Here is a 15,410-nt window from a genome sequence, read left to right as displayed (position 1 = left end):
ATGACAATACCTGGTCAGAAATATTTCGTCACCTTTATTGATGACTTCTCAAGATTTTCCTATGTGTATTTACTTCATCATAAACATGAAGCATTGGATGCCTTTAAATCACTTAAAGCTGAAGTTGAAAACCAATGTAACAGGAAAATACACATAGTTAGGTCTGATAGGGGTGGTGAATACTATGGTAGATATACTGAGAATGGACAAGCACCTGGTCCATTTGCTAAGTTTCTTCAAGAACATGGGATTGTTGCCCAATACACCATGGCTGGTTCTCCGGACCAAAATGGTGTAGCTAAAAGAAGAAATCGGACCCTTCTGGATATGGTGCGGAGTATGCTTAGCAACTCTAAGCTTCCAAAGTCGTTGTGGGATGAAGCACTTAAGACGGCAACGTATATATTAAACCGTGTTCCAACCAAGGCTGTCCCTAAGACACCATTTGAGTTATTCAAAGGTTGGAAACCGAGTTTGCAATATATGCGTGTTTGGGGATGTCCGTCTGAGGTGAGGATATATAACCCACACGAGAAGAAACTTGACCCAAGGACGATTAGTGCTTTCTTTATTGGATATGCACAATCTTCTAAGGGTTATAGATTCTATTGTCCATCTCATACTACTAGGATAGTGTAATCAAGGAATGCTAAATTTCTTGAAGATGACTTGATTAGTGGGAGTGATCGGTTTAAGGACTTAGTTCCTTCCTTCGATCATACTGACTCTCGACCTTCTACGTCATCTGGTGGGGTTGTACTTATCCGCAATGCTCCTTTAGTTCTGCCTGCAGATATACCACCTACCGTTGAGATTCCACAAACTGTTGAGGATCAGCCTTTGGAAGAACCAGTTCAGGACTTACAGCAACCGCCTGAACTAGATTTCGAACCAATGGTTGAACTAACTCAGGATATACAGCAAGATTCTGAGCCGATGCAGACTGAACCAATTCAAGAACTGCCACCAGTTCCTGAAGAGGTAGTTGCCCCACAGCCTGTACAAGGTGATGAGGGTCCAACCTTAAGACGGTCTACTCGGATAAGGCAATCAGCAGTTCCTAGTTATTATGTTTCGTATCTACAAGAATATGACATATGGGCCGAAAATGATCCTGAAACATTCTCTCAAGCCACAAATTGTGTACAGTCTGACTTATGGTTAGCATCCATGAAAGATGAAATGAATTCCATGAAGGAAAATGGTGTTTGGGATCTTGTCGAGTTGCCTAATGGGGCCAAGTCCGTTGGTTGTAAATGGGTCTTTAAGGCTAAAAGAAACTCATTAGGCAACATTAAGAGATACAAGGTCCGGCTTGTTTCCAAGGGATTTACTCAAAAAGAAGGAATCGATTACAAGGAGACCTTTTCTCTTGTATCAAAGAAAGATTCACTTCGGGTCATTCTGGCATTAGTTGCACATTTCAATCTTGAGTTGCAAGAAATGGATGTGAAAACCGCTTTCCTAAATGGTGATCTAGAAGAGGAGGTTTATATGAAACAACCTGAAGGTTTCTCTTCTAGGGGTGGTGAGCATGTAGTATGTAAGCTTAAGAAATCCATATGCGGTTTAAAACAAGCCTCCCGTCAATAGTATATCAAGTTCAATGGGGTAATTTCTTCATTTGGTTTTTTTGAAAATCCCTCAGATAATTGTATATACCAAAAGGTGAGTGGGAGTAAAATTTACTTTCTTGTTTTATATGTGGATGACATCTTACTTGCCCAAACACGCATATAAGAACTTTGATATGAAGGATATGGGTGATACCTCTTATGTTATTGACATTAAAATTCAGAGAGATAGGTCCCGGGGTATACTGGGTTTATCTCAAGAAACCTATATAAACAAAGTTTTAGAGAGATTTCATATGCGAAATTGTTCACCAAACGCTACTCCCATATCTAAGGGGGATAAATTCAGTTTGGACCAATGTCCGGAAAATGACTTGGAGAAAGAATCCTTGGAGAACATCCCTTGTTAGATGTCTTGGATATATTCAAGTCTGTACAAGGCCGAACATTGCTCTTGCAGTTGGAATGCTTGGGCGTTACCAACACAATCTGGGGTTAGACTATTTGAGAGCTGTAAAGAGTGTTCTAAGGTATCTAAGATGAACCAAAGGTTACAAGCTTGGGTTTAAGTAGACGGACAATTTAGATGTTGTCGGTTATTCAGACGCGGACTTCGCTGGCTGTGTTGATTCTTTAAAATCAACTTCAGGGTGCGTCTTTATTATGGCCAGTGGGCTATCTCATGGAGTAGTGTTAAACAGTCCTTAATAGCTACTTCTACCGCGGAAGCCGAGTTCGTTTCCAGTTTCGAGGCAACTTCACATGGTATTTGGCTAAAGAATTTTATCTCTGGGCTTAGAATTATGGACTCTATGTCTAAGCCATTAAAAGTCTACTATGACAACTCAGCTGTAGTCTTCCTAGCTAAGACCACAAAAGTGGTAGTCAAATTAAGTACATAGACATCAAGTTCTTAGCAATTAGGGAGCGTGTCAAAAAATAAACTTGTATTCTTTGAACACATTCATACTGAGTTGGCGTTAGCAGATCCCTTGACTAAATGCATGCCTTCAGTTAAATTCAAGGATCTGGTTTAGAAAATGAGACTTTCATCCACTTTGTGATTTGTATATACATTTTTTTTTTTGTTATTATTATTATTTTTTTTACCCGGTTATTGTCCTAATTTTTAAGTTAAGTAATACAGGAAAATAGTTATAACAGTTACTAGGTTGCAAAGTTTCAAAATCTGTACAAGGTCATTTGCAGGTGACATTCACTTCCCTGTTTAACTGGGGGGGGGGGGGGTCTAAGCTATGGTTCCCTTTTTAACTCCCTCTGGTTTGGATTAGATCTGTCAGCTTGCATTGCTCAACTTAGGTCAGATCAAGGCTCTTCTGTTGTGCCATTTGTGTACACATCACCTGCAACACCCGAACTCCCATTCGACAATCGGCTCATGCCGGTGGAATTTGAGTAGGGCGAGTAGGCAGCAACAGGGCTTCCTCGCGATACTCGATTCTGTGCAGCAGTGGTGCTTCTTGTTACCTTTTGACGAGCCTTCCTACCCTTCCCCATGCATTTCTCCAAATGGGGAGCAAACCGTCCAGCCATAACAGATCGACCACAGTTCATACAGTCGAATACTTCATCAGCCACTGGAGGATGGGTTTGTCCAAATATATCTACAACATATTTACTACTTGCTTCACCACTATTGCTAGGATCAGCAACCCTGGCCCGAGCTTGCGTTGACAAATGCAGCTCTTCCTCCACTTCGTCCAGATTGCGGTCGAGTCCCAGTCTTGCTATTCGGTGACATTCAGATGCAACATCAACAATAATGGAATCAAGAAGTTCATTGAAAACATGAGATGGCAGCTGAGAATGAGATGAGATATCATCCTCCTTCGAAGCCGACATGATTCTTCCCTTACAGATACCACGTCCCACAGATCGAAGAAAGACCAGTAAAAAGGTGCGCGATTTTATTTATTTTCTATTTCTATTTTAAATTTTGTTTCCTGCAAATTTGCACTCGGCGACCTGGAGCCAAAGGGCCTCTGAAGTCTGAAGTGTGAAGAAGAAGAAGAAGAGATTATTATGTGTTCCCTATATACATTCAATTTCAATAAAATTCTTTGGCATTCAGACATTTTCTCAATTAAGTGTGTACACCTTCATTTGCTTCATATTGATGAGAAAATGTACTTCAGAGACTTGGAATAAACATAAGGTTTATTTCATTGGGTTTTGTTTCCTAATTAAGTGCTCAATAGCAGTTTCCATTTGATCATAATGGATACTACTCTTGCTAATGAGAACATATCATTATGGTTGGTGTTTTTCTGTTGTTGAGTGGTAGTGCTTGCACCAAGTGGGAGAATGTAACATTTATCCGTCACTATTATTATAACATTAGGATAAGTTATGATAATATTCAGTGTTTGATATGTGGTGCAACACTAATAACCTAATAGCTAGACTACCATTATGATTAGGAGTCTGGTTAGGGTTTAGGAGACCTAAAGACAATCAACCACAATGATGGCCAGTGGTTATATAAGGTCACTAGTCCTCTCACTGCTCAGATTACATACCTCATACACCATATAGAGAGAGCTGAGTAAAGTGAGAGACAAAATACTCGTTATCTCTGCAGCAGTCCGGATCGTTCAACCGTATCAAGAACTATGGCTGGAGGTTAGTCGATCCTATTATCACATATTATAATGATGCATGTGATATTTTAGTCTAACATCCACATCATATGTTTCGAATGTGGTGAAATGGGGCATCGATCTAGCGAATGTCCCTTGAACATGCCCCAAGAATAGAAACAGTCTTCCCAAGATGGCACGAATCAACCGCAAGAGGCAGAGGTTCCCGAAATCATCCCGAGTCTGACCCTGGTAGAGATGAAACGGTATGGCCAGTGGATGATTGTCCAAACAAGAGGGATCAAAAGAGAAACCATGCCCGGGGGATTCAATCCAAGAAAGCTCAACCGAAAGAGAAGACTCTGAGCGAGTCTATGAATAAGTTCGCTGCCCTCCAGGAGTCTGAAGTGCCTCCAGTGGTAGTCGAAGAAGGTGGTCCCTCTGGCAGCAATAAAGCCGTTGAAGAAGGGATGCAACAAAGCAGTCCAGGTAGAGTATCCACTCCTTTAGATATTACGGTAACTAATCCTAATTTTGTGCTACAGGTTAACGATGGTAGCAAGCGGACACAGTCAAGGACAGAAGGCTCGGCTAGGTCCAATAATCAGGGAAACAGCACGGCTAGAACCAAGAGAGGGGCATCGAGGGTTACTGCAGCATCCGAATGATCCGCCGAATATTCGTAGTGAGGGGGCAGACAGGGAAATGGGACTTTCATCTTCGGCCAGTCCTCTTCTGATAATTCTCAACCGATGGACTTGAACATAACTCCGGAGGAAAGTGGTAATCCGAATTTCTCCACCCCTGTGGTTTCCCAATGATTATTACTTCATGGAATTGTAGGGGTGTGAGGAGTGGTGGTACACGGCGGCATGCTAGAGAGATTCTGAAGTTGCCGGAGGTTGGAGCACTTTGCTTCCTGGAGACAGAGACCAAAGAGGTTGGCAGGTTATTAAAAATGGCTGCTAGTTTGGGGTTCTCTTCGTCCTTTGTGGTGGAACCCATGGGCTTTGCGGGGGTCTTTTGCTTGTTTGGAATAAAGAGCGTGTCCCCCTTTCGGTAGTAGGGCACAACTTTTAAACCATTCACACGGTGATCCCGAGAATCGACGGTAATGTTACTCGTCTTTCCTTTGCTTATGTTAGGCCTAACCGTAGGGCAAAAGAAATTTTCTGGCATGAGTGCCGGGTTTATGTTAGTTCCTTTCATGACCCTTGGATTATGTTAGGGGATTTTAATGATATTACGGGGCAGACTGACCAATGGGGTAACGGAGAGATCGTCCCTAGCGCGGTTGATATGTTCCTGGTTGCCCTAAATGATTGCGGGCTCATGGATCTTGACACGTCCGGTCCAAGGTTTTTGTGGTACAGAAAAGTTGGTGACAGGGTTACACTTTGGAGAAAGTTGGATAGAGTCCTTTGGAACATGGAGGCCCAATTCATTTTCCTGGAGGGAAAATCCCATATTCTCCCGCGGACTCATTCCGATCACCATCCGGTTCAGTTCATCAGTGCCGCCAGTTCCCCCCCTTCACGTCAGGAGAAACCTTTCATATTCGAAGCTGCCTGGTTATTAAGGGAAGACTATCGGAACATCTGGCACCTTGCGTGGAGTAATCATGGGGACGATATCCCGGGAGCTATCAATAAAGTGACCAACCTCTCAAAGGATTGGAACAAGAAGATCTTTGGCAATATTTTTTTATAGGAAAAAGACAATTCAGGCAAGAATCGCTAGGATTCAAGCGGCTGCTTCCTATGGGGCGGACAGGGGGCTAGAAAAACTTGAATCGGGTCTTTTATCATATTTGAATGATATTCTAAAACAAGAGGAACTCTTCTGGTGTCAGAAATCCCGCAAGGATTGGATCCATGACGGGGACAGAAACACTTCTTTCTATCACCGTGCCACCCTGGTTAGAAGAATTCGGTCGCGAGTGACTATGCTGAAAATCAATGGTGAGTGGACTTCCAATAATCAGGTTATTAAAGATCATATTACTAACTTTTTTAAAACTCAATTTGACAAGAGACAAAGAGGTGGTACCCCAATTACCCCTTTGATGTGTGGACGCACCATTGATGATAATCACAGGCAGCTCCTTAATAACCAAGCCACGTGGGCGGAAGTACGTAAAGCGGTGTTTGGAATGAAACGGCTTGGAAGTCCGGGTCCGGATGGGATCCAAGCGGCTTTCTATAAGAATTACTGGGTATTGTTGGCCACTCTATTACAGGTTTTGTTAATGATTGTCTCCTCTCTGTCTCTGTGCCAACTGGGATCCTGAATGCCTACATGACTCTCATTCCTAAAAAGGATAGGCTGGAAAATGCCGGGGATTTTACACCGATTACACTTCTGAATGTGGTTTTCAAAATTATCTCTAAAGTCTTTGTCAACCAGTTACGACCTATCATGAAGAAGCCAATTGGACCGTTCAAAAATAGTTTTCTCCCAAGAAGGTCTACTTTAGATAATGTCGTGTTGGTTCAAGAAGTGGTTCATAGTATGGGAAAGAAAAAGGGCAAGAAGGGCTTCATGATCCTAAAGCTCGATATACATAGAGCCTACGACAGTCTGGACTGGAGCTTTCTTGAATCAGCTCTTGTTAGCATGAATTTTCCCAGGCGTTTGATTTCTCTCATCCTTTTCTCCCTCAGAGAAAGTTCGATCATGATTAATTGGAATGGTGGCAAACTAACTCCGTTTGGGGTTGGTAGATGGGTGAGACAGGGTGACCCTTTGGCTCCATACATGTTCATATTAGCTATGGAATTTATTTCGTGGGCTATACAGGAAGAGGTAAGGAAAAATCTTTGGAAACCTTTTAATGTTTCGCGGGGAGGCACAGAAGTTTCACATTTGTTCTTTGCCGATGATTTAATGCTTTTTGGGGAAGCTTATGAACATCAGCTGCGGGTCATCCTTTCAGTTATTGATAAGTTCTCTATAATCTCAGGTTTGGATATTAATTTCGCTAAGTCCTTAATCTACTGTTTTCCTAATACCAATGACATAACTAAGCGCCGGCGGGGTGAAATTGTGGGGATCCCGATCACCGAAAATTTGGGTAAATATCTTGGCATTCCTATCCTACAAAAATGAGTGTCCAACCACTCGTTTGGGTACATCCTTGATAAGATGAAAATAAAAGCTTTCGGGATGGAAGAGAGACTCCCTCAGCTTAGCTGGGCGAAGAGTCCTTACTCAATTGGCCCTTGCCTCAATTCCGGTATAGACAATGCAAGCGTTAGCTCTTCCTCAGAAAGTCTGCGCCAACATTGATAAGATTTGTAGAGACTTTCTTTGAGGGGGCACATAGGACAAGAAGAAAATTCATCTCGTCAATTGGGATGAAGTCTGTCAACCGCAAGAATGGGGGGCCTTGGCCTAAGGAAGGCAATTCATTTCAACGAAGCCCTAATGGCCAAACTTTCGTGGCAAATGTGTATCAACTCCGATAAAATCTGGGTCCAGGTTATGAGGGATAAATACGTCAAATAGTGGGACTTCTTCTCGGCCCCAATCCCTTCATGCGGCTCGTGGACATGGTGAATTATTGCCAAAGGAAAGAACATTATCATCTCCAATGCCTCTTGGAAAGTTGGCGATGGACATACTATTAATTGGTGGAGGGATTGGTGGGTGCGTATTAGTGTTGCTATATGTGCACTCGTTCGTAATTAACTATGCATTTTTAGAACTGGCTTGTGTGCATGGATCCCTGTTTTCATGTGCGCACCCGTTGTAACATGTTTCCCTTCACGGGTTATTAACTTCTATGTTTTTTCCGCGTATTAACCCATGCACACAGTAGTTCATACGTGTGCATGGATTCGTCAAAATTCAGTCATATTCTTTGCAATGAGTATGCTACCTGGGTCGTAGTTTGTGGTGAGCGTGTACGTATTACTGTTGCTATGTGTGCACATAAAACGAGTACTTAACTACGCATTATTTGCAAACTGGGTTGTGTGCACAACGGTGATAACATGTTTTCCATCTCGGGTTATTAAGTTGTACGTTTTCCTGTGCATATTAACCTGTGCACGCAGTAGTTCATATGTGTGCATGCATGCGTCAATTTGCAGTCATATTATTTGCAATGAATATGCTACCTTGGGTTTAAAATAACAGTAATAATACTTGCAGTAATACTAGTAGTTATAATATTAATTGTAGTACGGATTTTAGGAATGGTAATAACAGTAATAATAATGGATGTTTGTCTCATTGACACACATATCTAGATACGCACGGTAAAATAAATTTGCCTCTCATTCTATTCAATAGCCTGTGGTACAATTCCTCTGGGAGTGGTGTGTTTTCAATGCAATTCCTGCTGTCGTGCCCTGGCCGGTCACAGGTAGCGCACTTCCTCACCTTTTTCTTTTTTTCCTCACATGCTTTTTCTTTGTTGCTCTTTAATCTTTTCCCACTACCTTTGTTCTTTGCTACTCTTGGTGGCTTAGCTTGATTTGTATGTCAGTAGGTGTAGTGGAGTTGATTATTGCTTCAATCACTGTTCGGGGGGTGGCACTGGGGTTGCATGGTTCTCTTGCAGTTTGTAACGTTGACTTTAGCTGTTGCAAAGTTGTCAACATTACCTCGATTTGGTATGGCCATCCATTAGCCAAACCCATGCAGTTGTAAAACTCATTCCAAAGTTTGTTGGCAAATGTTTTCCCTTCGTTTCCCTCTTGCGTATTACTCGTTGCCTTCCACACGATATCGTACATGGGTTGTGCACAGGCATCTCTAGTCCATCGGGGAACAATATACCTTCCCGGTATTTCTTGTACTACATCTTCATGCTTAAAAACCGCCAACACATGCCTACACAAGATTCCTACTCTATTGAATTTATTGCAGCTGCATTCTGTTGTTTGTGTAGTTTCTTGGTACGTTACCTCAAATAGCTTTGCACCTATTTCGTGCACAATGTACTTTCAGCCACTATCATCCATGGTTTTGTTGGTGATTCTACATGTGAAACTTCCTTCCCATAGCTCTTTTTGGAAATCGTAGAAGATGGCTATGGTGTATACTGCAGCAGCTTGGCATTCTATGGCCATTGGGGTCTTCGTTTCAGGGAATGAACCTTCATACCTTGCATCTAGCTTTTGCTGTTGATGCCTCTGTTCTTCTATTGCCCTGTTGTATTGCATGAGGAACTCTACCAGACTGTTGTGGTGTTTAGTGAATTTATATATATAATCGTACTTTAATATACTTTAAAGTACTAGAGACAAAATACTCGTTATCTCTGCAACAGCCCAGATAGTTCAACCACGTTAAGAGTTATGGCCGGAGGTTAGTCGGTCCTGTTATCACATATTATATGATGCATGTGATATTTTAGTCTAACAATATATAGATATAATCCATTATTTTTTATACTTGATAATTTTTTTTTTTTTTGAATTCATAAATTAGATTTAATTGTAATTGAAAAAAAAAAACGAATTGACTTCAAATTTTGGTGAATGATTTTGTATTTAAATATAAACGAAAAATGACACTTTTAAATTAACTTTTGAATTGTATTCTTTTTTTATTAAATTTTTATGCATTATATTTGGACAAAATATTTTAATTACATTTTTATTTTTGTTATAGAATACAAAAACTTGGAGTTAAAATAGATTTAAATTCAATTACCGCAGTTTAAAAACAATGAAAGTCTAAATTAATCTATTAAACAGGACTGCTATTTTTAATTGAACGGTCCTGATTGTAGCATTCTTCCTCTTATTAAAGAGCATGTATTAGATAATGAGCGTAAAATTTTTGTAGTAGAGTATTTGAAGCATAAATATGGTTTTGGATACCTACCTAGTTAATAGGACAATTTTTAGACGACACGACAAAGATTCCATTAAAAGAAACGATCGAAAAGCACAAATTAAAAATAGAAACTAACAATCCAAAATCCTCAGATCAAACGACACAGATTTATTCATTCATTGCATAGACCAAATGGTGGCGGCGCAGATGCTCCAACTGGACGGTTATGTCCGGGGTTCTCCCTTCAGCAACATGGCCCAGACGGCGGCACGGGTACAATCTTCGGCAACACCATCGTACCATAAGGCCTAGGAGATTTACGATGATGATTCTCCGACGACAATAATCCCACTGTCGTCCTCTCGCAGTTTGTCAGCCCACCAAACAACCCAAAAACGAGCAGCAAAACAAGGAGAAGCTTTGAAACATTAGCTTCTAGCAAAGACATTTTTACGAACAAGAAATGAATCAGCTTAAATGGGGTATATGTTCTTTGTTTTGAGATAGAGAAAAAATATTATCGTAAAGGAAGGTGTTTTATAGGCAATTTCGAATTGGATACAACACCAACCCTTCGAATTCTTCACAAAAAACATGCAAAATTTAAATGGGTAGTTTTTTCAGTACATTAATTAATTATCTTTTTAGTTATCCTAGAAGAGATTGTTGGAAGTACACGAAGGACAAGAAGCCCCCATAAGCCTATCCTTATCCCATGCAAATTTATTCCATTTTAAAAAATGTCTAACTTTCACATAATCTAACTTGCAAATCAATTAGTATTCACAGAATCACAGTATATCATTAATTGCAAATTCAATCAACTTTAAAAAATTAATATCTTTTTCTCAACATTATTAATTTATATTAATATATAAAATACATTTAAATATTAAAAATAACAAAAATAAAAATTCAAAAACATAATTTTTTTATAAATTACTTTTAAATATTAAAAATAGCAATACTGAAAATCTAAAGAAAGGTAGCTTAAATGGACTTGTTGTTAACTATTTTATTTATTTTTCTTTGTTTTGACGATAATACCCATAAGTTTAACACCCACTTAACATAAAGACTAACGGGACTATTTGTGGTCAAAAATAAAAGTCGAGGTATGTATTTTTGTCAAATTGAAAGTCTAGGACTAAAAGAAGTACTACCCCAATAGTTAGAGGACTATTTGAAGTATTAACTCCTTTTTTTTGGGTACGACAAAAATGAATTTGAATTTGAACAAAAAAAAATCAATAATTTTCAAGATCTATATATTAATAAGTTTGGTAAAATATTTAAAGAAACGTTTACATTTGAAACTTTTGTACATATATAAGTATCTAATTTTACTATTCCACCTATAAGAAAAATGATCTAGCCTACTTTATAAATTTATTTATTGGATTGGCTAATAAAATTATACAAAAATTTAGTATAACTTTTAAACTTTTTTCAACCAATAAATGTTTTTATATATTTAGAAATGAGTTTTACTACATAGACTCCCAAAATTCTACTCCCTCATTTATACTCCCTGAGGTGGCAAACCAGGATTGGTTATTTTCATCATATGGGTCCATTAAAAAGTGTCTACATTAAAAGCTTGTGAGAGGAAGTACAAGTTGGGAGTTTAAAATGGGAATACACCAAGTATTTTCCTTTAGAAAGAGTAAATTACTCCACAAATATAGAAATGCATTAAACATAAAGTAACTAAATATTAAAATTTACCAAGTGGCTTGTGGTCCACTAATATCGGGTTGCTCCCCTAAGTGGGAGTTGATAGGTTTGAACCTCACTTGAAGCAAGTAGTGTGTATATGTAGGGTATCCCCTTCCTTATAATTAAAAAAAAAAAACTAAATATTAAAATTTTAAAGAAACATCCAAAAATGAATTAACAAAATTTAATTTGAATTTGAAACAATTAAGTATTTTTCAAATTTTGATGATATAAATGAGTTTATTCCAAATTTGTTCACTCAATTATAGTGATATTTTAATTTGTTGCCATTAGACTTTGATTTATTTTATATTTAATTGTCGAGTTTTGAAAATGTTTCACTCAATTTTAGTTTAAAATGCCATTCATAAATACATTACGGTGAGGCCCGAAGAAATTAAATGCTAATTGACAGAGTAATGGGTCAAGCGCCCGACCCGGGTTGTTAACAAGCACCTGACCCGGTACTACGTGGAAATCCAACGGGTAGAAGACATTTACTAGCCTGCTCATTCAAGACAAGGAAATAACGGTTCAGCTCCTCATTATGATATAGTTGTTACGTACCGTTAGTAGACATGTATAAGTAGATGATTCTTGGATGAGGAGGGGGACACTCTGATTTCTATACTGAAACACGGAAGCAATACAATTCGTTATTCTTATATTATATTTCCAGTAACTCACCGTCATTGGTGCTTTCATTGAGAGCCTGAGATCAATTCTCAAGCACGCTTCTTTCAACAACGAGCTTGAAGCAATGGCGCGCTCAAGATCCAACAGCTCCCACGGTTCCCGCAACTTGAACAATGACAATGCCTCAGCTGATATTCGAGACCAACTCAATAGAAACCACGGAGGGGACCTCAGAGAACAACTCAATAGTGGAAGAGCAGGGGACCTCCGAGAGCAACTCAACAATGGAGAGGCAGGGGCATCCGTCCAAATCATGAACCTCCAAGCGACCGCCGAAGCCATCCAGCAGGCGGCGAGCGCACTAACTCAGGGAGTGGCGGGATTACAAGGCGTGTGCCGACCGTGCGCCGAAACTTGGATGAGCCGGCTGCGCGCCGGCACTAGGTGAGTCGGCCGCGCGCCGGCACTAGGTGAGCCGGCCGCGTGCCAGCACTTTGATGGGCTGGTCGCACGCTGGCACTTTGAAGAGCTGGTCCGGCGCTGCCACTTGGATGAGTCTGCCGCGCGCCGGCACTTTGATGAGCCGACCCCGCACCGGCACTTGGATGAGCCTGTCGCGCGTCGGCACTTGGATGAACCGGCCGCGCGCCGGTACTTTGATGAGCCGGTCGCGCGCTGGCACTTTGATGAGCCGACCCCGCGCCGACACTTAGATGAGCCAGCCGCTCGTCGGCACTTGGATGACCTCGCTCACTACTCTACGGAAGAGCTGATCTTGCCGAGTCCGCCTCGTCCAAAATCGGTCGAGGTCCGCCCCGGCCCAATCGGTAGAGTCCGCCTCGGCCAAAATTATCCAAATCCCGAGCCGAGATCGCGCCTTCGTGGCTTCGATTAAGAAAAAAAAAAAAGGAGGATCTTGATGCAATTTTACTCCCAAACCAGCTCATGCACATCCACAGACTCTGGAGTAGGGGGTGGTGACAGAGTAATGGGTTAAGCGCCCGACCCGGGTTGTCAACAAGCACCTGAACCGGTACCACGTGGAAATCTAACGGATAGAACTCCAACGGGCAGAAGTCATTTACTACCCCGCTCATTCAAGATAAGGAAATAATGGCTCAGCTCCCCATTATGATATAACTGTTACGTACATTTAGTAGACATGTATAAGTAGATGATTCTTGGATGAGGAGGAGGACACTCTGATTTCTGTACTGAAACAAGGAAGCAATACAATTCGTTATTCTTATATTATATTTCCTGTAACATACTTACCGTCACTAATAAAATACCATTACAGACTATTTTAATCTATTGCTATAAGTTACTTCTCCAATATGTCGTTGTTGTCAAGTTTGTTGTCACTTGGATCATTAGGAACAAATATTGAAATATGGTTAATGTTTGCATTGTTTAATATGGTTTGGGTAATTATCTTCCTTGTTTTACTTTTTGTGCCTTCCACCTGTGGATGTCCCGCCGGACTATAGATCCTCCGGTGAACAAAGCCTTGAATAAATAAACTTTGGAGTCGCTGCCGGAGCTCAGTTTCATCACCAAACATGCCCAGAAATTCTTAGAGTGCCGCCCCATTTGTCTAATGGAATATATATGACTGGAGACAAAATTCGAGTGCTACTGTCGTGTGGTCATGGCTTCCATGTAGGGTGCGTTAATATGTGGTTAGTTTCTCACTCCTCTTGTCCGTCTTGTCGCTGACAAGTCATCGTTCCGATCGAGAGCCAAGACTACAAAGAACTGCCGATATAGTAGAGTTGATTATATCCATTTTTGTTTGCATTTTTTATTTAACAAAATCAAATAGTAATCTTGTTAAATCATTATTTTTCTTTGTTGTTATTTTTATTACTAGTTATAAGTATGCACAATGCACGATAAAAATGACAAATGAATACAAATAATTTTGAAATTATATAACCAAAATAAATATATTTTTTATATAACCAATATGTGTGTGTATATATATATATATATATATATATATATATATATATATATATATATATATATGTATGTATATATATATATATATATATATATATATATATATATATATATATATATATATATATATATATAAATATATATAGCCACTGATAGATTAAATTACTCCGGGTGGCTCGAATCAAATAACCCAATAATTAAAGGAATACGATAAGGATAAAATGTAGAGCTTAAAGTAGTGTTGCAAAAATCCCGCCTAGGCACCGATTAATCGGCGCCTAAGCACTAGGCGCCGTCCGCCCGCCTAGCATATCACCATAATCGGTGGTCTAAGCGGCTGACTAGGCCGCCTAAGCCCATCTAGGCGCTAATTGCCTAGGCCTCCTAGGCACCGACTAAGTCGCCTAGTCGACCAATTAGCTATTGTTCCCTTCTTTTTAAAATGAGTTATTTCACTCAAAATGACATCGTTATGAGTCAAATAACCCTTAATTTTAAATTGTTCAAACTCTAGATGTTTTTTAGGTTAAAATTTTAGTAATAACTATTAAAGTATTAAATACTCCCTCCGTCTCATTTTTTTTGTTTGATTCGGTTAACGATGTTTGACTAAAATTAGTTTTAATTCAATTTTTTCAGAATATTAAGTTTAGTATTAGTATATAAATTTTATATATTTAGAAACCACATTAAAATAACTATGAAACACAACAATTAAAATTTAAAAATAATTAAAAATTACTAAAGAAAATAAACAATAAAGAAAGAATTGATTTGACCAATGAATAATAAACATGACAGGCAATATGGGACATAGAGAGTAGTTTATAATTATCAAGTGTTAAAAAATTTTAAAAATTTAAAAAAAAATTTAAAAAATAAAAAATACACGGGTTCCTAGGCATCGATTAATCGCCTAGGCACCCCCGATCATCCGAGGAGCACCTAACGATTTTTCAACAATGGCTTAAAGAGACAAAGTTTGTATTAATGATTTGCGAGAGTATATGTAATGTCAAATCAAGAAGATTATGGAGTAAATTTTTAATCTATCATATATGGTACATTTTTAAATTTTAATTTGGTTATTTTGGTATGAAATTTCCAATTTTAAAAGGTATGTAGA

At 39.3% G+C, this 15,410-nt stretch overlaps 1 protein-coding gene across 1 annotated transcript; it reads right to left on the bottom strand.

Moving 5' to 3' along the window:
- Positions 1-2,692: 2,692 nt before the first annotated feature.
- Positions 2,693-3,575, bottom strand: LOC109184406 (SAGA-associated factor 11 homolog). Its single transcript, XM_019334406.1, has one exon. It carries the CDS (start codon positions 3,435-3,437, stop codon positions 2,901-2,903), a length of 537 nt encoding a protein of 178 aa, XP_019189951.1. The 5' UTR covers positions 3,438-3,575; the 3' UTR covers positions 2,693-2,900.
- Between the last annotated feature and the right edge of the window lie 11,835 nt (positions 3,576-15,410).

The sequence above is a fragment of the Ipomoea nil genome, unplaced genomic scaffold, assembly GCF_001879475.1.
Source record: "Ipomoea nil cultivar Tokyo-kokei standard unplaced genomic scaffold, Asagao_1.1 scaffold1262, whole genome shotgun sequence".
NCBI classification, from domain to species: domain Eukaryota; kingdom Viridiplantae; phylum Streptophyta; class Magnoliopsida; order Solanales; family Convolvulaceae; genus Ipomoea; species Ipomoea nil.
Note: the sequence above shows the minus strand (reverse complement) of the source record. Positions and strands in the feature narration are given on the sequence as shown.